We start from the raw sequence: 22,609 nt of genomic DNA, 5'->3' as shown, positions 1-22,609 counted from the left end.
GCTCGCAGCTTGTTATTCAGCTTTCCCATCTCGCAACATGCCAGCGCCACGACCATTGCTCCAACACCCAGCTCTCTGCTGCACATGTCGCAGAGCCTTCGAAATATGACGAATACGGCCCCAGAGATTGAGGGGGAGGCCGCACCGCAAGCACGGGTCCGCCGACGACCGCGAAAGCGCCCGCGCAATGGCCCGCCGCAGCTGCAGTTCGTCACCGCGACCGACCCGTCCCAGTTCAAGGACGAGAATGCGAAGCGGAGCGTGCGGTCGCAGGCCATGATCCAGTACAGATACAAGTCGGCCGAGCAGAAGCGCAAGGGCAGCGATGCACAGGAGACGCGCCCGGCAGAGACGACGCCGCCTGCAACCACGGCCGCGCGCGTCACGCCCATCATGGACGACAGCTGGTACCACGCGGCGCACAGCAGGCTCATGTCTCAGTGGAACGAGGAGCCCGAGGAGTCCGTGTATGCGTCGACGTCCGAGGCCTTCTGGAGCGTGAACCCGGGCGGGAGTGTCGCTGAGCCGTCCTCGGCGCCTGCCTCGACCGCCATCGCGCCTGCCCGCTCCTCGCGCTACTACGAGGTGCTCCGTGAGCTCCCCCTCAACGCGGCCGCCCGGCGCGTCAACGAATACGAGGACTCCGAGGCGCACGACCAGCTGCTGCTCCGCATCCTGATTGCCAAAGTCGCAACCACGAGCAGCCTCGGCGACGGCGTGGATCCCTTCACCGCCCTCCCGCAGTTCGCCAGCCCAGAGCTCAACTCCATCTACCTGATCCGCAAGTGCAATCGTGCCTTCTGCTCGCCGTCCACGCTCACCAAGTGGCTCCCCGCCATGCTGTCACATCCCCACATTCTGCTGAGCTCCACCATCATGGCCTCTACCTTTCTGGACATGCACGAGGGCTGCTCTGGCGAGAGCAAGCGCACCGTTCTGGTCAAGGCCGAATCCATTGGCTGGATCAACGAGCGCCTCCGTAGCCCTGCTACGCAATTTGATGACTCTACGCTGATGATTATTCTTCATCTGCTGGCTGGAGAGCTGTGGTCCTGCAACGAGCGGACGCTCCGCATCCATGAATCCGGCATCGCAAGGCTCGTTGCGCACCGTGGTGGCATGGAACGTCTCGGGGGCAATGGAGCCGTGGCTGAGGTCACTGCGTCGTAGGTCTATTCCTGCTCATCATCTACTCTTAAAAGCTCACCATTTCCAGAATCTGTTATCACGTCGACATCGTGTGCGAGGCAGTTCCGCTACCGCTCTTCTACTACTGGGAGCCGCCGCCGTATGTAGCGGAGCCGTCGATCGCTATACCCGAATCGCCACTCTTCGCCCCCCAGAAAGAGCTTTTCTATGTCATCAAAGACCCTGGTTGTTCTGAGTTTACCTATGATTTGCTGTGCGATATGCGAGATCTGACCGACCTGTTCATCGCCCACAGTTCTGATCTGGAGACCGTTCTCGACGTAGACGAAGAAGCAAGCGTCAGTCCCACGGAACCTTATTTACTGGACTACGATGCAAAGATCTGTGAAATGCGTGCTAAGCTGGCTTCACTCCCTTCAGCTTACACGCCCGGCCTACCTACCACCAATGACTGGATCTACGAAGCCTGTCGCATTGCTGCCATCATCTATGCATCGGCTATTATCATGCGCGTTCCGTTTTCCGTCGCCGCTGAAGCAGGTCGGAACCCGATTCTTCTCGACTCTGCATCTCTCATGGACCCCCTTGATGGGGCGCGTCTTCTCTCAACGCGCCTCACGGAAGCTCTTTACGAAGCCATGGAAAAAACCAACAACGGCAGTGTCTGGGATGACATGTCGGGTGTCTACTACTGGGTAGCTGCAGTTGGAGCCGCAGCAGCCAGGACGTCGGTCACCATTTGCACTTACCAGCGACCCAGCTCCCACAGTGAAGCTTACGCGACATGGGTGCGACGCTGTCTGATGATGTTCGCGACCAGGGCCATCATCATCCTCATGTTCCAACACCCGTTCCCGGTGCTCATAGCGCAGAAGAAGCTCGTCAAGGTGCAGGAGCTGATTGGCGGCGACAGCCCCAGAATGCTTGCCACCTGAGCTTGGCCAGATTGTACATATGAAATTCCAAGGTTGCTGCGCAATCAGCAACCCCCGTACCCGGCTACCAGGAAGCACCATCCTCGGCTGATTGACCACTGGACCACGCGACTGCCAAGGAGTGGTAAATACTGTGCGACTCTGCAACGCCAGAACGCTGCTCCGCGGCACTCCGCGACCAGCCCCTCTGTCCTCAGAGAAGCTGTGTCTCGGTTCAATTGTCGAGCCACCACCTAAATTCTCACGGTGGCGCCTGAAGTGGAAGCGACTGCCAGTGCGAGCACACCCCAGGGAAACGCGCATCCACAGTATGAACTCTTCCGCGCGAAAGAGCTAGAGCGATCGAAAGAGCGTCAGGCGAGGCTCAAGCTGATTGGTGGTGCTGTGATCAGCGTGGCCTGGGCGTAAGCTTGGGCATCCTTATTCGAACGACCGAGAGACCGAGCAGGATCGGCATCTTCAACAGGCACTGCACGCTTCCCGACAAGCATGCTTCATTCTCCGCATGCGGCCGAGCCAGGTGCAGATTTTGTTAAGCGTGGAAGAACAAAGGCCTCGGATCTGAGCTCGGTGCGCGGGAAGCTCGGATAGCCGCTCACGTTACCGATTGTCTCCAAGGTTTGAAATCCAGATGTGGCTCCGCTCAAAGCGGCAACGATGACTCTAACCAGTAGCGGCGCGCTGTTAGGGCTGAAATGGTGGCTTTCTTTGCTCAGCAAAAACCCCATCATCTTTGCTAAGCATGCCTCTTTGTTGGCAGTTTTGTCCGCTCGGCGCGAGGCACTGGTACCATTTTTCGCGCGACTTACAAATTCACTCCTTCTCTGTCTCTGATCTCTCCAATCATGGCATTCTGCATATGACTCGTGCCGTCAGTGTGGCCGCCTGGTTTTGCGCGTGGGGCCTGTGAGCACTGGTTTCTCAGTGGTCGCGCCTTCCTCGCCCTCCGATTGGGCCTACTTCCGCAGCCTGCCGCAAGGGATCAACCTCCGACTAACTCCGCTGCCATCAACCAGCGTCTATAAAATACGCCTCGCCGTCACGATGCGCACCAGAGATATAATCGCCGTGAGCGTTGTACTTGGCTTCTCCTTCCTATCCGCCATGGTTCTCGTCGCAAGATTCCTCTGGGTCCATAAATCGACCAAGGACCAATCAGACACGCCTAGCGAATACTCGGTCGACGCCGTACCACCTCACAACTCCCTCCTTTCGCGAGATCGCGCGTTGCTGCGATTGTTTACACCAAAGCGCAACCGTGGACAATGGGTTCCGACCCTGTCGGGCATCATCAAGGCGGGAGACGAAGGCGTATACTCCTCGGCCCTGTTCGACGGTCTGCATTCGCATCTCGGTCGTCTTCCTCTCGAAACCCTATACGATGCGTTCGCCAACGAGCTACGGAGGCGGCCGATGGCTGAGCGATCTTCATACCCCAGCGAGATTTCCAAATTCCTGGCAGCGACAAGACATCCGCAGCGAAGACGGTCTCTACGGACAGGGAAGCTTGGGCGGCCGGAATTACCACCGCGGCCGCAGCGAAACTCGATTGACTTGGCAGAGATGGGACTAAATCGGGCGCGGTCGAGAAGGACGTCTCCAGTCCTCATCTCCACATTCAACAGCTTACCGTCAGAGTCGGAAAATCAGACCCCAGTGCACGAACTGTGGGCGGACGGACTCCAACATGCGCAATACTTCGAGGGAAGAACAGGCATCACGGTGACTGCAGCGGAGCTCTCTGCGCTGTCAATCATCCTAGGAAGCGCGCTCCAAATCGAACTTTTCCAGGACCTCAAAGATAACGAGAAGCCCGAACACCGGTCGTCCTTGGGCAAGGGCGCCTTCGGTATCTCCATCTCCGGCGCGCCCACGGATGACGGAAACTACCACATATCACTTACGCAACACAAGCGCAGTGTCTCCCAGCTCCCCGCCAGAGGATCTGGATACTCAACCCTTCACGCCAAACATCTCGCCTCCGGCTTCCTCCCCTTCTCGCAGGACAGAAAGACCGTCAGCTCCATCCTAATCACCAACGCCACGCTCGAAACGCTCAGGTCAGGCACATGCCTGCACCTCCAAAAAAACACCCCACAGACCCCAGGCTCGAGGTTCCTCACTACCCTCCCCAACTCCAAAGAACCCAATTTCCACGTCCTCAGCCCAGCACCCGCGTCCACCTCCACACCACCCCTGCTCCACGCCATCGCCGCCCTCCCCTTCACCGGAGGCCTGGCACCTCTCGCCACCACGCCTCTCATCAACACCGTCCGCTTCGTCGCCTCAGGCGGTCTCCCGCCAGGCCGCCTCCTCCAGCGTCTCGAAGCCCTCGTCGACAAGGTGCACCGGCAGGCCCCCAGTCTGCAGCTCTTCGGCGCCTTGCTCGAAGACAGCAACGCGGGGATCCTATTCCGCGAGCGCGAACGCCTCGGCAAGCTTGCTGCTGGCGGCAGCATTAATGAAGCGTTAGCAGATAAAGTCGCGCGGATGCACCGGTACACGACGCTCTTAGAACGGCTCACGTGCCTCGTGCCGGACATGAAGCCGCACGACGCGCTCGCCGCGGTTAGGGAAGCCACGAAGCAACAAATCGAGCGCGCGTACGAGGACGCCGTAGCTGCCTACTCCCTCCAAAAAGACACCGAGTCCTGGTCCACTACCTCTACTACGACGCCAGACTCGAAACGCCTCTCCAGAGCCTCAAACCGCGGCAGCGTTCGCCGCTCCAACAAGCGCTCCAGCACGTCGTCAGATAATATTACGCCCTCCACGCCAGCCTCACCCGCGAGCCTCACGTCGCCCCGGCCGTCGTCTACATTCGCCCGCCCGAGTCTAGGCACCCTCGTCGAGCAGGTGCTGAAGGCTAGTCTGCCGCTCGATGTCGAGACCGTGGCGCTGGTCGCGCGGATGGTGCTTGTGGCGTGGACGTTTAGCGTGGACGGTGTTGCCTGGGAGAAGGACGAGGAGGGGTGGAGAGTCCCTGATTTGGGCAACACGGGGCTGGAGAAGATGTATATGTGGTAGGAGGTGACGATTATTTTGATGCGGCGTTGGGGAGGGTTGAATTTTTTTGCGCGAGGCGAGATACCATTTCTTCCAGGAGGGAGACAGACAGACAGCATGCATATGATAATTTGGCAATAGCAATGGCAGTAGCAACGATTCGAATACCAACCAACCAATAACGGCTTGGATACATCTATCCATCTATCTATCTAGAACATTTTATCTTCGCACCTATTTACCTATTCACCTATTCACCTAGCTTAGCCCTCAAATTCCACCTCCGCTGAAGCATTACCAACAACACAACACAACACAACACAAACACCTACCCGCTTCCCGCTTACTCCCCGCTCACCCCAAGACTCACCGCCACTACTACCACTACCACCACCAGCAGCTCACCTAACCCTCTCCCCCTCCGCACATACACCCACCCATCCATCCAACGCCACTCCGCCCCGCCCCGCTCCGGACCCCCAGCACTCCCGAGCCGAGCCGAGCACTGTATCGATCGATCCATGCATCGCACCACCTACCCGTAGGTCACCCGCCCCGCGATAACGTTAAGCTTAACTTAAAGATCGCGCGTGCGTTGGTGGCAGGGGGGATCGGATGGAAACGGGCGGATGTTGCGCCACGCGCTGCGTCCGTGCGGGGGAGGGATGCACGGGGATGGTGACACAGGGGCGGGGCATGGAGGTCGCGGTCTCGGTCGCGGTCGCACGAAGTATGATGGGTGCTCGGCCGAGCTTGCGGCTGGCGGGGATGCTAGGGATAATTTCATGGGAGGAAGGACGGGGAAGGGGAAGGGGAAGGGGATGTTAGTGGGCGTTTGCGGTAGAATGGGATGAGTATGTTCACGTGCAAGGAAGGAAGCTGGAGGGTACTCCTGTGTATGCATATTTGAGCTGCGGGTCGGTGAGGTGCTTCGTCGGATATATATCTGTGTAATGTAACACTATACCGGAAAACTCGCATGGCAAGCATGCAAGGCGGGGTGCATTTGCATAATGCTGATATATGCTCTATTCCAACGCAAACCCCCGCACTCCATGCAGCACCCAGCAATGCCGCACAAAACTCCCCATCCAGCCACGCACCTACTCCATCCCCATAATCTCCAGCCCCCTACAAACGCCGACCCACCCATCCCGCATGCCCTCCCAAACAACCCTAACCCTATCCTCCTCCAAGCCATCCCGTTTTCTCTCCCGGCGCTCCTGCAAATCCCCCGTGCCCTCCGCCACACTGATAATCTGATTCTTGTCCTTGCTGTTGACCCGCTTATGGCTCGCGCTGTTCAGCATCGTGCCCGTCTTCAGGCCTTTGCCGTCGAGCTCGCCCTTAACTTGCCAGCCGCGGCGCACGGGGCCGTTGAGCGTGGCGGGCGTGATGTAGGCGGAGTCGAGGAGCGAGTGCCAGCGGGAGAGGTACATGCCGGGGCCGTGGGTTGTCCCGCGGGTGTGCGGGTGGGGCGGGGGCTTTGAGTCGTTAAGGGGCGCGGGGCGGGAGGAGGCCATGATGGCTTTTAGGCGGGTGTTGGAGGTCTGCTTGAGGTGCTTGAGATGTTTTTTGTGTTTGTCGAGGAGGATCTTGAGCTCGGTTTGCTTTTCGGACGGCAGCGTGGCGAAGAGTGAGTTAAGGGGGGCGGTCATGTTTCCAGCCCCCGCCTCGCCTTTCTCTGCAGCGGATCGCGCGGCGTCGTCGACTTTGAATTCTGCTAGCACTGCTGTCGCGTATTCGTAGTACTGGTTTGTAAGATCGGGAGCGTTTTTGGCGACCTGGTGTAGGAATCTGTGTGATGAGGGCATGTGCTTCCGCAGTATCTGGACGTAGTCTTCAACAGTAGGGATATGCGCATTTCCTGCTGTGTCAGTGACACTAGCTGGAGCATTGGGGCTCGGAGAACTACTCCGGCTGCTTGCTCTTGACCCCGCTCGACTTCCACTGCCGTTGGGCTTCTTAGGCTTAGACACCTTAATGAGATCCGTGAGGAAGTTTTCGGCGTCTGTGATGGTAGCGGAAAGGTCTACGGCGTTATGGACCGCACGGATGATTGGATCGTATGCGGAGACCGCATCCCGAATTGCTGAAGTGAGCAGGTCTGGCTGTAGCTTGCATAGAATCTTGGTGAGTTCTTCACGGTCGCGTATAGAAAGATAGTTGCTGTAAAATTCCATGGCGACGCTGTGCTGGGTCTCGGTGATGGACTCGGTTTCCACAGGCGGATCCGCAGTCTCGAGGATGACGGCGATGATAGATTTGGATTCTTGGATGGAGATATTGCGGGCCGCCTCATGTCGGTCGCGTGAGCCGTAGACGAAGGCCTTGATGACTCTGAAGACCTTCTTGTCGGGCGCGTCCCTGGACGACTCGAGCTTCTGCGCTCGCTTCTGGAACTCTGAGGTGTCCCAAGCCATGACAGTCGAGATGATCTGCTGCATGAGATTCATACCGTCGTCGGTATTATTGGTGAGACCTATCCAGTTTGTGACGGCTGTGACGGACAGCTTTGTGAGAACTAGCCTGACCATGCCGTTGATCATTGTTGCGGCATTGCCTACGCGCAGCGTCTGCCTGACGAGGGTGTATGGGACCAGGCGGTGGACGTTCTCGATTAGGCGGATGAGATACTGGCCGTCCGGCGACATTATGAAGACATGGTGTAGAAGGGATGCGAGGCTGTCCGCTTTAGGGGTAGCTCGAGCAAGCAGCGGGTATGAACTCACTTCAACAGAATGTACTCGTGCGCCGCCTGGACAAGGCTCGAGTGGTCTTCCAGCTTATCCGTCTCAGCCATCTTTGTGAAAAGCTCATCTAGGAGGTCGCCATATATCAGCTCTCTCATGCCGTCGTCCCATGCCTGCAGTATGTCCTCAGGCTTGCTGGTGTCGTACTCTTTCTTGTCCTCATCCTTCCGCTTGACGGGATACCCGCCCAGCATGCCTCGGGCCACATACTCCAGCAGACTGCTTGTAGCCGTCGCAAGAGCCTTTCTCGCGCCAATGGCGCCTTTGTCGTAGCTCTCGCTCAGTTCGGCATCGCCCAGCTTCGCGACGAGCAACCGCACCTTCTCCTGCCAGAACTCTAGCCCGACGCTGTTCAGGCCCGGCAGCCGCAGCGCAAACTTGTTCAGCATATTCTGCAGCAGCGGCGACGTCGTCTGCACGCCGTCCGCCTTTCGGAACGGGAAGCCATACTGGTCGATGGTAACCGGGTGCTTGAAGGCTTCGATCTCGGAGTATAGCTGGTGGTGGATCAGGACGTCGAAGAGGGCGTGCGTTTGCGCGGGAGTGAGGGGTTCGGTAGACATTTCGAGCGTCGCATGGCGGAGGGAGGTGTGGCCGTGGATGGGGGCATATGTAGCTGCGAATTGCCAGCAGGACTGCGGGCCGGGCGTGAATGCTGGACCCTGTCAGACGTCATAGTGTCGTGGCGCTGTGGCGGTGCTAGCGCTTATGTAATCTTCCCCGCATAATCTTTTGTCCGAAACTGAAACAACCACCAACCTTCGCCACCGCCTGCGTATAGTCGCTCCTACGGCCATGCATCTATTCAAGGCTGCTAGGGTTTATGTGATTTCTCAACTCTATAGACTTAACACGCCAGCTATACGCCGAAACTGGAACCCATCGCCTCCTCGTTCTGCGGTCACTTTCCTTGGACCTTTGCCCACGCGTCCTTCAAGCATATAGATGTCCTGAACTTCAGACTATCAGGTCGTTTCGATGGTTCACTTCCAGAATGCTCAGAGGAAAACCCCCGGATATGCGAGCTGGACTTGCTTCGTTCCACTCCCGGCCGCTTAGACCTATCGTTCGGTCTTGGATGCCTTGACCATGCTGGATAATTGACGGGCGATGAGCGGGTCCGTGGGCTAGCCAAACTGGGCCGACTAGGAAGAGGCTTGTTGCTTCCTTTGGCCGGATCAGGGGCCTTCGCAAAAGTCCTCTCGACCCTTGCATAGGGGCCCAGCGAGTCGGGAAGGCACTCGTCAATCCTCTCCAGCCGCGCTGATGGTTTATAGCTACGTCTCCCATCCGTGAGGAACTCAAGCGCGCTTATCTGGTCCTCAGAGCTGGGCTTCCTTGTTTTGAACGGCGGTGGAGGAGGAATGGAAGATGAGCCGTTTGGGTCCAGGCTGCCTCGGCGTGTCTCCTTCTCGCTAGTCCCGCTCTTCTGCTTCTCTTTTCTCCCTCCCGCCCCCATTCTTTCCGCCTCGCATCTCTCTAGGAACTCCTGCTTCGTTTCCTCACGGAACTTCCCACGGCCGAGTTCTTGCCTTAGTCTCTCTCTCAACGGCGCATACTCATCCGTCATAAAGGTCTTCAGAACATACCACACCAGCGCATCCACAAATGCAGACTCTCTCAAACTCCCACGGTATCCCTTCCAGAGCAGCCCAACATCCTCCATGCTTGACTGGCCTTTGGCGATCTTCTCCCGGACTAGGTAAGTCTGAATGCGCTCGGCATCTGCAGGCAGCCCCAGGACCTTACACGCCCTAACGGTCTCAATACCCTCTTTCAGGCTCGGTGGCACCATCAGCTCCCCGGTCGGTCTTGTGCCCTGTGGCGCGCAACACTTCTTCATGTACCTAACCACCCTCGCAACACCGCCCTTCTCGGCATTCGAGTCTGGAACTTCGAGTGCAATTGGCGCGTCGTCGTCCTTTAATAATAATCCATTTATAACGTCAAACCCGCAAAAATAGTTCAGCATTCGATAGGGGACATTCTTTATGTATATTTCGCCAGTTGAGCCGTTCATGATACTGAACCTGCGTCCGGATAGCAACTGGGCGAGCTCTCGTGGCTTAGCCATGTCCCTCAGCTCGTGAAGGGATTTTCTCGTAGAATCGACGGGTTCTACGGGGTTCCACTCTTTAGAATGCTTTATCTGTTCGGGTGGTGAGCGTTCCTGGGGGGCCCTGACCGGTTGCGGCGCCGACGGTTTAGCTTCTCCATGTAAGAGGTTCGTGTTGGGAGTGCGTGACTCCGCTTTCTTTGCCAGAGCCGATGAGCGTACTAGCGTGCCTGGGTGTGGCTCGGCATGCTTATCCACGGCGTTCTTACCAACGTCATCATAGCTGGAATCGGTCAGCTCATTGCCCGCTTCCCAAACGGAAGGATCCCACATGTCGATCCCTGCGCAGTTCTGAGCTTTGGAGGGCTTGACTCCGTCTGTTGAGGACCACATAGCCACTAGCGCTTCGTCGATCATGCGCTGGAGGGAGTTCAGAACATCCAAGTTGGGTCTCTCCATGAGGGTTGGGAGCTTTGAGGCTGGTGGGATTGGGGGTAGTGGGCTTGTCGGTGGTGGACCGATGGAGCAGGTTCTGTTTGATCTCATTGGTGGCTCTCCAGGAGTGCATGGCGCTCGCGCAGGTCGATCTTGACCTTCAAGATCTACGACTTCCAGCAACAGACTCAGGCAGTCAGACCCAGCGTCACCGTCGTCGGAAAGTGCAGATTCCACTTCATCGATCTCCCAAGCGCCACACTTTGTCAGAGTCTCATCAACAATCCCCTCTTCTGCACTAGGGTTCCGCGCTTCATCGATGAGCTCTCGCTCTAAGACTGGGCTTCTGCTCGGATGCTTCAGCTCATCCACGTCTGAGTCGCCAGCGTATACGTAGCAGGGAGACCTGGGGCCCGGATCGCTGAAAGAGCGGCGGGAGATTGGAGTGTCGAAGTCGATCCGATTCTCGATTCCGGTAGGAGCAGAAACAGCTCGAGGAGATGGAGATGGTGTGAGGCTATGGCTATCGGAGGCTATCTCGTCCAGAAGCATGGAGAACGTGGGACTAGGGCTGAGTTCGCGAGGCTCTGGGCTGTTGCCAGTGGTTGGATAGTCATCCCCTTGGTCGAGCCCGACGCATAGTACGTGCGACTGATCAGAAGGTGAAAGGCTGGGACTAGCCATGGTCGGAAAGTTCCTGGGATTTCCTGGATCTGGTGCTGCGATTTGAGGATTGTAAATGTTGATGATGAAGAGGGCGCTGCTGCTATGTGGCGGTATTTGAAGGAAATGGTGAGTTGTCAATGGTAGTGCATTCCGCAAACAGATGAGGAAGCTAACGTGATAGGAGAACGGGTTTGTTCGGCTGAGGTCACGCTCGAATGGTTCATTGAAGTCCATGTCTGCGAACGTACCCTTCAATTTGCGGCCTGGAGGCATCCCTATCCAACACTGGCATTGCCTACCTACCTACCTACATGTGTCGCTACCGGAGAGTTACCGGCTCCATGTCGTTCAAGACTCTTCACTTTCGCCGGTCATCATAAATCAGCGCCCAGATGCCTCTCCGGAGCAGAACCATGTTTGACAATGGAGTCATTGGGTCTAACGTTACATGAATTCTTGCTGTTTATTTCCGGCCGCCAGTACGAGTTGCAATTCCCAGCAAGACACCCCCCAATCGATACCCAAGTAGCCGAACACTTTATGTCTCTCTCCGGTCATCAGACCTTAATTAAAGAGTGAAAGCCTAGACAATTTCACAACGCACGCGCATCTTTGAATATTCTTTCGCTACCACAATTGTATTTTGAACTTCCCCTCCTACCCCACCACAACAGCCTCCGTCGCGCCAACGACGAAAGATGGACGCAATGTTGCAACCACAACTTCAAACGACAGCAGTAATACTCCCCATTCCTTGCATGGTAGTGGGAACCAACTTCATAAATTCTTCACCGAAACAGTCACACGTTCATTCGATCGCCGACGATAGGGCCGATAGAAAAGATAAGCCAAGATCCTCCTCCCTCATCCTTCCGACCGCCCAAATAAAGGCGGCCTCGACAGCATCCGCGCCAACGATCATAGCTCGTTACTCCTACCGCGACGCAAAATACCCCTACTGTCAGCCTCGCACAAGCCTTCCACAGCATTCGCTCATCATGCGTGCCCTCAGCTGGCTCAGCAACTATCTCCAAACCGCGCTGCTCGAAGAACGTCCGTCTCTCCCGGAACGACTCATCTCGGCCGCCGAGGAAAGACATATCAAAGTCGTAGCGCTCGTACCCAAAGAGTTTGTCGAAGGCCAGCGACCGATTACGGTGCCAGTAGAGATTACCGCTAAGCATAGGAGAGTGCGGGAGATATTGCTGGATGAGGGGCGGAGGATGGCTGCGGAAGATGAGTTTCAGGATGAGATATCAGAGGCGTTGAGGAGGTTGAGGGGAAGAGCGGAGGATTAGGGGTCGTGGGTGGTGGGCAATTTTGTGGTAGATTTTAGACATAGAATGCGCTACAGCACAGATTGGGCCGTGCTACCGCGCGTGAGATACTAAGGGCTTCTTCAAGAACTCGCGCTTCTTCTGAACGGGTCTCTTGGTTCGGATGATATCCGAGATACACCATCCTGGTACAGCTCAGAGACCTATCCTTTCTCCGAAATTTCCAGCGAAATCCCTTATTGATACGCCGTGCTAGAAGAACTTCTCGATGTGTTGTGGTGTAAGAGCACTTCGACATTTCCATCCGCCACTCCCACCACCCATTTCAGTCTGTCTTATTTCCCCACTCCCCCAAATATGCCACCAGCACCATGCTGCAACCCCTTCGTCTCCGCGGCATGCGTACTATTCGGTGCCCATTTCTCTCCAAACGCATCGGCCAAACCTTCCATGCTCTTGTCCTGCGAGTTGTTAACCTTCGCTTCGGACAATCGCTCGGTCAGGTCTTCGATTGTTGGCGGCTTGTCGGGCGGGCGGTTTGTAGCTCGCTCGTTTGCGGGGTTGCTTGTCGTTGGAGACATCGTGAATAGACGACTTTTGTGGATCTATTGGCCTTGTCTGATTAGCTTTGAAGAAGTCGAGAGGGTTTGTTGGTTGCGTGGGTGTTGTGGTGTTTGTTGGGGCGATCGCAGGGCAAAGAAAAAAGATCGCGGCGCCTATGTAGGCGAGAAATTGACTGAAGGACTGCGGGGCGAAGTGAATGCAACGCTACTTAGAATTGCGACGCGGCATTTAATACTTCACTCTGACTTCCAAGCAGAAGCAGGGATGGGAGGTCAAGTGCTCGCGGTGAAGGTCAGGTAAAAACGGGTATCTTGAGGGAGGTTTGTCAATCCTTCGGTAGCACAGTTTGCCGTTACAATTCTTGGCGGCTTCTGAGGTAAGGCATCAAACCCTACACTTTGAGATCGCTGTTCTGACGAATACCTAGCTATCTAGTTCGCAAGCATCGTACTCTCGGTGCGCCTCAGGAGCGAACGTAACTAATCTCCAAACAATGCACGGCGCTATCAAAATTTTGTGGTGGTGGCATTGGTGAAAACGCGATAGACGATCGCGGGCCTTCTGTAGCATTCACAAGCGTGGTCTCAAGCCTGGACCTTCACTCTCCTCACACCCCACCCCACTCTACGAACTTAAAAGCCTCTAAAATTGAACGAATCTCACCTCCGATCGACCCCGCGCCGAACAGCCCTTCCTGAAGCTTCCCAGTTGTAGTCAACATGGATTATGCACCGCAAGAGAACGAAAATTCATTCCGCTACTCTATGTCAGAGTATGAAGACGACGATGATACTTCAATCGCCAATAGTTCCGGTACGGCAATTCACCACCGTGGTCGTCGGCCGCAACCTACGGTAAATGGAATACCGCGCGAAAACGGGATATACTTTGGGTCGGCATCAGATCTCTCACTTCCGCGAGAAATAACGTTGAGCGAGTTTCTCAGGGACGAAAGCGGCCCCATACGAGACGGCCCAACTTGCCAGTACAGCTTTGGGAGCCAACAGTCTTCTTCACCCGAACACACTTCTTCAAGTGCTTCGGCAAACCGCGACAGGGAAGACCGCAGCGATGATACGGGCATTGAGATTGACGGACAGTGGTTCTACTTAATACCGTCTGCGCGATTGACTCGACCCTCGACTGCACCCGCTCAGAGTGGTACCCCAGTGTCCAAACCCAAGCTTGTCAGTTATTCTGAGCGTCCCGGATCTTCACGTTCGACCATTCCTACAGTATCCCAGCTTGAGGATAGCGACACCGCAACCCGACTGCCGGCGAGGAATTCTACAGACCGAGCAATCCTCGATCAACCACAAGAAATTCTGAACTCGTCTCTACCGATCACCAAACCAGCCGGAACGCCCCATCCAAGGCCTTCTGCAAATTCTCGGCGTAGTTCGAAAGGGTTCGATAGCGAGGTGTACGTGACGCGACTCGGCGAACCGCATCCGCCAGTGCAGGAGCCTGTACAGAAGCGACGGGGCCTACGACGATGGTTATGCTTTAAGCGTCCACATTTCAGGCGAGGAAGGATTGGCAGCCCGCATTGAGATGGGTGGCTGGTGTCGGCACGAAATGACTAAGGGTGGAATATACGTGTAATGGACAAGGCCCCTAAATAAAAAGGCTAACAGGCTTAGAAATGCTGAGGTAGAAAAATAAAATCTGGCTATAACAGAGGATTTCATGGGAGGATTCGGTAGTGAATGCAAAACTTTGTGAAGGGATGATGTGACGCACGGGCAAAACTTAGGTGAGGCGTGCTGAAATTTACACTTTAACTTGCCGGCCTTGGGCAGTGGGAATTATCGTACTGCGGGGTACTGGGGTGGGTTGGCTTACGCCTTGAAAATCCTGCAGCAAAATCTTTATGCTTTAACGAGGTAGCAAACATCCGCTTCCCGGACACGCAACGAGATAGGAAAGCAGGAGATGAAGTATAATGAAAAGAAGGCCTTAAGCCGCCTATGGTCAAAGAAAGATCGTATAATACGCGTACACCTGAGGACTTGCTATGGCGCTTCAATTAAGGTTGTGAGAAGATAGAGTGAATGCTTTGGTCACGGGGGGCTTCTTGGCGGCCCCTTCACTTGAAGTTCCTATCGGCAGTCACAACCACCGACGCCAGGCGCTAGTGGCCACAATCTCATCCCTCCGGTTCACCATCACTTCAATTCCTCACTATCTTCATCCGCCCCGCGACTACAAAACTCGTTCCGCCCCAGTAATAACCTGCACGTCGCTTCCACGCACAGAACCCTTCTTTTTGCAACCACTCCAAATGAACTCCACGTCCTGCTCACGGGTTGTTGCCTCTCCGGGAAACGACAACTCGCACGGAAGGGCAAGCTCCGCCAGCTCCGCCACGGACGCAAACACGCTAGCAAACTCCGTTTCCGACGTAACAACTGTGCCGACCGAGAATTTCGCCAGTCCGCCAGCGACTGAATCCACTCGCTCATCGTTCGATATGGCAACGTACTATCGTTACGGTGCCGATGGCTCCGTCATGAGGTATGCTATGCAACCTATCCAGGCACCACCCATGTTCGTACCACCGTACATGACTCATCCAAACGAATACACCCCGGCGCCCTACGTGGGGTATTCGTATACTTCGGGCTCGTGGGGACATAGCGACGCAGATTCTAGCGCCGTATATCCGTGCTATGAGGAGTACGGAGAAGGAGGCGAAGGAGGCGCGTATTATGACGACGGAGTGGATCACGGGTACGATGCAGGCCACGAGTATCGTGAATCCGGCCATAGCGGCTACTGTACATCCGACTACAGTGGGAGCACCCAAGTCGACGACCAGCCATGTCCTCCTCTCGACGAGGTCCGAAAGTACCGCGATCTTCACTCGCTGCTGCCATGGATTGACCCGCAGCGTCTTCATAATGGGCTCTTCGGCCGTAAAGTCAACATCATCGAGGAAGGAACAAGCACCGTCTTCGCATACCAGGTGCCCAAGAAAATGCTGGTCCTCTTCTGCAGCCGTCCCGCCATCGCCAAGTTCCTCCGCACAGTCGAGCGCGAAGACAACGAGAACTGGCGTGGCGGCCCAGTGACTCAAGAGCTGCGTCTTCCCCGCGGCCTCGCCAACCATGTCGGGATCAAGATCATGCTTGCGTGGATGATGCGCGCCTGCAAATGGGAGTGCATGGGCTCCATGCGGCCGATCTGTGTACCGCAGAACCTCTTCGCTGCCATTTCCCTCGCGCGGACCTTCATGGCATTCGGACTGCACCGGGATGCGAGTCGTGTGGATAACACTATTGCGGGCGAACACCTCAAGCGTCCTTTGTATCCGGACGAGATGAAATCGATTTGGTTGTGCTTACCCAAGGACAGCCGGTACACGTATCGCATGGTGGAGAAGCTGGCCGAGCAGATTTCCGCGTATGAGAGTGGCGTGGAGAAGGAGCTGCCGGCGGCAGATGAAGTCTTCCGTTTCTTGGGAGAACACCCTGCATTGCGAGCAAGGGTGCGGGATCGCGAGATCAACCAGGAGTTCCAACCTTCTTTCGGCACGGAGTGGTGTAAGAAGCTCGCAACGCAGCCGGACGATATCGAGCGGGAAAACCCTACGAAAAGTGCGGCCAGGAAGTTTGGCGTTCTGCGTATCGTCGCGCCTGGAAGCAAGAACTCCGAAGTCAAGGGAGACACGGATCCTCCAGAGACTATCTCAGACTCGGCTAGATCGTAGAACACAGGGCTGCGATAACGATACGCAGGGAAAGGTTGTGGCCTTGGAGTAGCCGAAAGGCTCGTGGGAATTTGCGTCTCTTTCTTCGTAGGATCGCCGTAGATCGAATGCGGTAAATATAAAACCGTTTGTTATAGTGCTTTGAAATTGCCCAGGGATGCAAGGCGCGTCCAGTAGTCCACTCGTCCGATCTTTAGTAGGCGAGATCTTACGGTTGCGACCTCTCCCGGTAAGAAAGATGAGCGGCGGACATTTCCGTATTGTCTTTGAACTGCTAAGAAGTGCCGTTGGAGTCGAAACCCTGCGTTTAGGCCTCCACAGACGATTCCGTTGACCGTCCAGACACCGTAATCTTTCCTCTTTACGAAGATAGAGTGCCCAAAAACGGCGTTAAATATAATCTAATAGCCGTGCAATCGACCACGGAAAACCTCACTTTAACGCACAGCCCTAATTCTTACCCGCTCCTCGCTTCCCACAACTTCCGCTGGATAGAAAGCTTCTGCTCGCGCAGCTCTTTCACGCGCTTCACCTCTTCTAACTCGGCGTCTATCCTTCGCTCTTCTTCCTCCAGTTGCGCGATCTCCTCCGGCGACAGCTGCCGCACACGAGCGATGCTTGGAGCCGGAGAAGTTGCACCTGTTTCTGTTATATCTTTTTCCGCTGGTGTAGGCTCCGATGTCGCATGTGGCTCTGTAGCAGTGACAGATGAGGCCGCAGCATTAGGTGGTGTATGCGCTTCAGTCCCCCATCCCTGAATGGAGGAATGCAGCTCCACAGGATCCTGATTGATTGGTTGATTTTTGTCGTGGTACGGCGTAACTTGCCCGGGCACCTCTGCAGCCGGATAACATTCCGAAGCCTGCTGCACCCCAGGCATCCGGTGCTGGTGCGGTGGCACATACAACTCCGCTACCGCACCGTTGGGCTGCCCGATCGGGTGGCCATAAAGCTCCGGCTTCTGCGATATCTCGGAGGCTATGGGGACCGCGACCTGCTTTTCGTCGGCGCCGGTGGTCGGCGTCGCTCTGCCGCCGTTTGCGTATCCGTTGATTTTCCTTCCCCTCTTCCTCCTTGGCCGAATGACGAAATACCAGAGCAGAAATAGGAGGATTGTTAGGCCGAGAAGGGCGCCGATGGCGGCGCCGGCGATGGTGCCTCCTGATGCTCCCGGTTTCTGCGGTGGTTGGATGGCTGCGGGAGTGGTGGAAGACGAAGAAGTCGCTGTGGTGGAAGCTCCGGAAGATGTAGACGAAGTCCGGGATGCTGCAGAAGACGCCGACGAAGCAGCCGTGGACGTCGCACTACCTACAGAAGTCGCATCGCTCCCGACAGGAAGGGCCACGGCGTCTTTGGTGCCGCAAGAGTGCGACAAGCATTGCTGCTGCTGCTCCGTACCATTCACCGACGATTGCAGTACACATTGCTGAATCCACGTCGTGCACTCGAACGCCGGAATGCTCCCGTTATAATCAGAAATATTGAACGAGACTTGCGCGACACATGCACAGCTGAAGTCGAGTGTATTCTGGCGCAAACGCTTATTAGCCCCGTCGTTCGTGTTCCCCGCATAGGTGGCGAACTCACAGCGTCGCATGCGTTTTCCGACGTGTTCGCGTCGCACAATGTGCTGCAGGTATCAGTCTGCGAGCGGCACCAAGTACTTCGATCGCTCGCAGATACGGAGGAGGGGTCGATGTTGCAGCATGGTCCTAGGGTGCTGCTGTCGGCCATGTTAGGAGTTAAATGTTGGTATTGCCTCGCGCGAGCAGGGTTGAAGGTTTTAAGATCATCCGTACGCCCCTTCTAAGGTTTGCTTGGCTGCAACGCGACGGGGGTGGGAAACCGAGCCGTGGTTGGTTGGGATTGCGAGGAGATTGGGGGCTGGAATCGGACGCCTTACGCTAGATCTTGAGGGAGGCGCAAGGCTGCCCTTAAATAACCCCCTTGAAACCCTCGCAGTTGACGGTCGTTGTGGTTTGAATTATGTTTAAACTTCACTGAAACGATGCCGTGCCCCTCTTTTCGTGGCGATCATGTGCCAGAGATATCAAGGCCGATAATGACGGTGCAACGCCGTGAATGTAAATTCCCGCACTACAACAGTAGACCTGAGCACGACTAGACCTCCCATACACCGGCAGAATTTTAGCACACGACTATGTATGAACGAACAGTAAACTTGGTATTTCGCATTTGAATAAATAGAACTATGAATTTTTCTATGCTAATAGGAAGAAAACACACCTTGATCTTGACTAAAAGGAACGCAACATTCCCCCCTTGCGAGAGAGGTTCTATCGGGAGCAGTAAAAGGGGAACACCTAGTGCTCTCTAGAAGTATTTCTCATATATCCGGTAACAGTTCCGAAACGACGACTAAACCCGCAAGAAACCCATACCGGAGACCGTTACGCTCCTGCTCTCGCAATAGCAAACCCGCCTTATGCAACGACAAGTCCTCGAAACTTGCAGCGACTAGAAGTCATCAAACAGCGACGCCAACGCCTTATTCAGCCCCTCCGTCTCCCTATCCCGCCTCAAAACCCTCTTCCTCACTTTCTCATTCGCACTAACCCGCCTCCCCAAGGGCCTCCTATAATCCCTCGCCTTGACATACCTCGCCACCTTCCCATACGCATACCTATTCCCCGTCCTCTGCTCCTCGGTGTCAGACTTAACCTCAAACGCCGCGCACGCATCCTCAAACGGAACCACGATGCGGAACTGGCCCGCAGCAATAACGACACACGCCGCGGTTACCGCGTCCTCGAAGCCCTTGCGCTGCGTCCTGCTGATGACGTTGTTGCTCTTGATGGTTTGCCAGATGCGCTTGGTGACGGGGATGACGTGCGCCCAGCGGGGATGCTCGCGGTATTTCTTGGGTGCGTCGAAGACGAAATCGCGCACCTTCTCCATGGCGGCGATGAAGACGATGTGGTCGTGCGCGGCACGGAAGTGCTCGAAGACTGCGGGGTCGGCGTCGAGGGCGCCGGTGATGAGGCGGTCGGCGATGTGCACGGGACTAGTTTCGTGGGCGGCGGCGCAGAGGGCGAGCGCGGCGAGGTTGCGCAGGTCCATGTGCTGGAAGGTGTGGTGGTGGCAGAGGAGGCGGTTGAAGTCGGCCAGGGCCCGGGTTTTGACTAAGTGCTTGGCTTCGTCGGGGAGGGGGAGGATGTCTAGGCAGGTGGTTTTGAGCTTCGACTTGAGGAAGGTTTCTTTTTGCCGCTCGTAGGAGCGGATCAGGGCGACTGCGAGTTGCGTCACAGGGCGGATGATGTTGCCTGAGGGATCGATGTAGGCTGGCTCAGAAGCTCTCACGACGTTCTCGTATGTTTTCCAGTCCGCCCCTTCTTTCTCCTCCATGATGAATGTGGGCAGGAGCAGATCCTGCCAGCGGTTGTTGTGGTGCTCCACATCCCAGTTCAGCACACGACGGAGGCAGAGGGTGCAGTAGATGCGTGCATTGTCCGAGACGGCGGTGTCTTCCTGGCAGTTGCTTCCGCAAGGTGTTGCATGCTCGCACAGCACAATGTGGCCACATTCAAGCTTGTGGACGCGGGAATGGCCCTCCTGGCATGGTCCGTTTCGCTCAATTCCTCGTGCCAAGTCCTGTTCGGCCACTGGCGTCAAGATTATGCCCTCGTTTCCTTCCGGACGGCCAGCATTTGACGTTGAGAGGTCAATGTCCTTAAGTTGGACTTCGATGCTCTTGATCTCTCCAGTGGCTTTCTTGGCCTCCTTAGAAACACCGAAGGGGCGACGTTGCTTAGCCAGAAATGCTGACGAAGAAAGTTGATGCTTTCGTGGGGAATTTGGAGTCTTCGACTCGAGTGCTGACTCCATATCTGTGAGCTTCAGTTTGATGACTTCTTAGCAGAGTAGGTTGGTATGAGCTATCGGCTGATAGTAGAGGGCTTCTGGTCGAGAGTTAGGTCGAAGTCGTTGTAGATGACGGAGCGTAGGCGTTAGACCTTGGATTCGAGGCAGTTGTATCAATGTGTTGCGGTCTCGGGTTGTGTCGATAGGACTTTTGCGAAGGGAAACTGACAGCTTAAATGCAGCACGGAGCAGCGCACAGTTCCGCTTCCCATGCGCTGCCAAGTCAAAAGTAAAGATATGACCCCTTGAAACCCCCGGGCCTCGGGGCCTCGGCGACCAGGAGTTGCTGCTAGCACAATGCGCATCAAGTCACCCTGAGAAGGATGGTCACCGAAGGCACCAACAGGCATTGTCGCTTTATAAACTGAACGTAGGTCCAACGTACCTCAGTCCAGTTGGACAACATCTCCTAATATTCCTTTCCCCAGTATAGTATGACTGTTATATATCCAGTTTCCAAAGAGATCTAGTGTAGCTCGAAGGGGGAGTAAGTACCTTGAACACGCTCTCCAGCAAACCATGGTCAATGCTTCCATCTGCCACTGTGAAAGCGAAATAGTCCCCAAATAAAAGGATACCGAACCGCAGTGTAAGATAGAAACAAACAACATCCCAACCCCTCGCCGCGCTTACACAATGATATGTAATGCCACACAACCATCCCACATCCCAACATTCTCGGCCTCCAAAGGAACAACCATGCTGCCCACCAGCGCCAAGGCCATCGAGCTTCTCCCGCAGAACCTTCCAGCGGCACCAGCGGCCCCAGATCCAGCGGCCCCAGTAACAGCAGCAGCAGCCCCCCAAGCCTTAGAAGCCACACCCCCTTCGCACATTCACCGGCGGGACCATTCAAACGCCCTAGTCCGGCAATGGATCGCAAACAACCTCAAAGACACTTCATCCCGCGCCACCGCAACGCGCCGCGTCCTGACCTTCCAGCGCAACTACCAAAACGTCTTCTCGGCCGTCAACCCCGCCCCTCTCTACCAAACGCCCCTCTACAACCAATGGAACAGCATCGAGCCGCTCGTCACCGACACCATGGTCGCCCGTGGCGTCGCCGAGAACCGCATCTGCCACGGGCAGTTCTCGCGCCTGCATCGACTGACGTGCGGCCACCTGGTTTACGTGGCGGAGGCGGCGGCTTGCGGCGTCAGTTGCGCGGGGGCAGCGCGCAATAATTACGCGGGGGTTGGTGCGTCGTTCCATTGCCGGCTGTGCTTTCGGCGACGCAGCGGCGAGGAGAGGGGAAGGGTGCTGCGGCGCTGGCATGATGCGCTGTTGCCGGAGTTTATTGACCTGGGGGAGGAGGCGCGGGAGTGGGAGAAGTTTAGGTGGATAGCGCGCGAGTGCGAGCCTGCGTATGTTGAGCCGCATGGCCATATTATGCTTCCCCGCGTGGCGGATATAATGGCGTACGTGCGGGCGTTTGAGATAAATAAAGAGGAGGAAATGATGCTGAAGCTGGACGAGGTATGTTCTACTGGTATGGGTGAGCACCGCGACATCGGGGGCTTAGCCAAGGACTTCTTCGGACAGCTGCTGCGGCACCACCATGTCTTTGTGCACGCTGAGCTTGGGACGCTGGCGACGGTGGCCGTCATGCTGGCGCTCCACTTGAAAGGCGTTGTTGGGAACTACGAGCTGTTGCTCGAAAAGTTCGAAGCCCCGCCACGCCCCGAATGTCCTTTTTCGACTCTCTACGACATAGCCCGTAACCGCATCGTCGAACTCGCTGCGTTCTCCGTCCTCGACGACTTCCTCGCCAAAGCGCCAGTAAAGTATCGGGCAGAGCAGCACGTCCGCAACGGCGATGTCAAAACGGTGGCTCGCCGCGTATGGACCAAGGCGGCCGAGCGAAGCTTATTCGGCTGGAAGTATCGCTGGACGGAGCGCGGAAGGATTATGGCTTCTTGCATTCAGTTTGCCATGAAGTGTTACCGCATAAAGATCGAAATCGATGAAGTGATGGAGCGTTTGGGCGTAGCGAAGAACTTCATTTCCGACACAGTTGTTCAAAACGCCTTAAAGCACTTCCTGGCCGGTAGTATAGATTAGTGAGGATGAGTCGGAGCGGAAGCGCCGTGAAGAACGTCGGGTATGACTCGGACGTGTGAGGATATAGCTCTCAAAATAAGTAAGGCAGAATTCCAATCGAGTCGTTTTACCAG

The 22,609-nt window shown here is 55.9% G+C and overlaps 9 protein-coding genes across 9 annotated transcripts; 5 read left to right on the top strand and 4 right to left on the bottom strand.

Moving 5' to 3' along the window:
• Positions 1-105: 105 nt before the first annotated feature.
• On the top strand, positions 106-2,084 carry BU26DRAFT_436995 (uncharacterized protein; the record flags this gene model as incomplete). Its single annotated transcript, XM_033824203.1, has 2 exons — positions 106-1,166; positions 1,217-2,084. 2 exons carry the CDS (start codon positions 106-108, stop codon positions 2,082-2,084), a joined length of 1,929 nt encoding a protein of 642 aa, XP_033678527.1.
• Positions 2,085-2,971: 887 nt separating this feature from the next.
• On the top strand, positions 2,972-5,272 carry BU26DRAFT_119050 (uncharacterized protein). Its single transcript, XM_033819496.1, has one exon. It carries the CDS (start codon positions 3,129-3,131, stop codon positions 5,109-5,111), a length of 1,983 nt encoding a protein of 660 aa, XP_033678526.1. The 5' UTR covers positions 2,972-3,128; the 3' UTR covers positions 5,112-5,272.
• A 703-nt stretch (positions 5,273-5,975) lies between these two features.
• BU26DRAFT_523805 (uncharacterized protein) lies at positions 5,976-8,492 on the bottom strand. The gene is made up of 2 exons (XM_033830140.1): positions 7,823-8,492; positions 5,976-7,775 (listed from the first exon to the last, which is right to left on the bottom strand). Exons 1-2 carry the CDS (start codon positions 8,404-8,406, stop codon positions 6,194-6,196), a joined length of 2,166 nt encoding a protein of 721 aa, XP_033678525.1. The 5' UTR covers positions 8,407-8,492; the 3' UTR covers positions 5,976-6,193.
• Positions 8,493-8,614: 122 nt separating this feature from the next.
• On the bottom strand, positions 8,615-11,273 carry BU26DRAFT_581741 (uncharacterized protein; the record flags this gene model as incomplete). Its single annotated transcript, XM_033834502.1, has 1 exon — positions 8,615-11,273. One exon carries the CDS (start codon positions 11,271-11,273, stop codon positions 8,745-8,747), a length of 2,529 nt encoding a protein of 842 aa, XP_033678524.1. The 3' UTR covers positions 8,615-8,744.
• Positions 11,274-13,560: 2,287 nt separating this feature from the next.
• BU26DRAFT_510020 (uncharacterized protein) lies at positions 13,561-14,394 on the top strand (the record flags this gene model as incomplete). Its single annotated transcript, XM_033827189.1, has 1 exon — positions 13,561-14,394. One exon carries the CDS (start codon positions 13,561-13,563, stop codon positions 14,392-14,394), a length of 834 nt encoding a protein of 277 aa, XP_033678523.1.
• A 731-nt stretch (positions 14,395-15,125) lies between these two features.
• BU26DRAFT_554988 (uncharacterized protein) lies at positions 15,126-16,553 on the top strand (the record flags this gene model as incomplete). Its single annotated transcript, XM_033832296.1, has 1 exon — positions 15,126-16,553. One exon carries the CDS (start codon positions 15,126-15,128, stop codon positions 16,551-16,553), a length of 1,428 nt encoding a protein of 475 aa, XP_033678522.1.
• A 1,285-nt stretch (positions 16,554-17,838) lies between these two features.
• On the bottom strand, positions 17,839-18,251 carry BU26DRAFT_409534 (uncharacterized protein; the record flags this gene model as incomplete). Its single annotated transcript, XM_033822912.1, has 2 exons — positions 17,839-18,081; positions 18,141-18,251. Coding segments are annotated over 2 exons (354 nt in total), but the record flags the coding sequence as incomplete, so codon positions are not given.
• Positions 18,252-19,031: 780 nt separating this feature from the next.
• On the bottom strand, positions 19,032-20,785 carry BU26DRAFT_510017 (uncharacterized protein; the record flags this gene model as incomplete). Its single annotated transcript, XM_033827188.1, has 2 exons — positions 19,032-20,401; positions 20,605-20,785. The coding sequence occupies 2 exons, from the start codon at positions 20,783-20,785 to the stop codon at positions 19,032-19,034; spliced, it is 1,551 nt and encodes a 516-aa protein (XP_033678520.1).
• Positions 20,786-21,134: 349 nt separating this feature from the next.
• Positions 21,135-22,496, top strand: BU26DRAFT_570206 (uncharacterized protein; the record flags this gene model as incomplete). The annotated part of the gene is made up of 1 exon (XM_033833977.1): positions 21,135-22,496. One exon carries the CDS (start codon positions 21,135-21,137, stop codon positions 22,494-22,496), a length of 1,362 nt encoding a protein of 453 aa, XP_033678519.1.
• Positions 22,497-22,609: the final 113 nt, after the last annotated feature.

This window comes from Trematosphaeria pertusa, assembly GCF_010094035.1.
Source record: "Trematosphaeria pertusa strain CBS 122368 unplaced genomic scaffold BU26scaffold_17, whole genome shotgun sequence".
Classification (NCBI taxonomy): domain Eukaryota; kingdom Fungi; phylum Ascomycota; class Dothideomycetes; order Pleosporales; family Trematosphaeriaceae; genus Trematosphaeria; species Trematosphaeria pertusa.
This window is presented reverse-complemented; position numbering and strand designations above follow the sequence as displayed.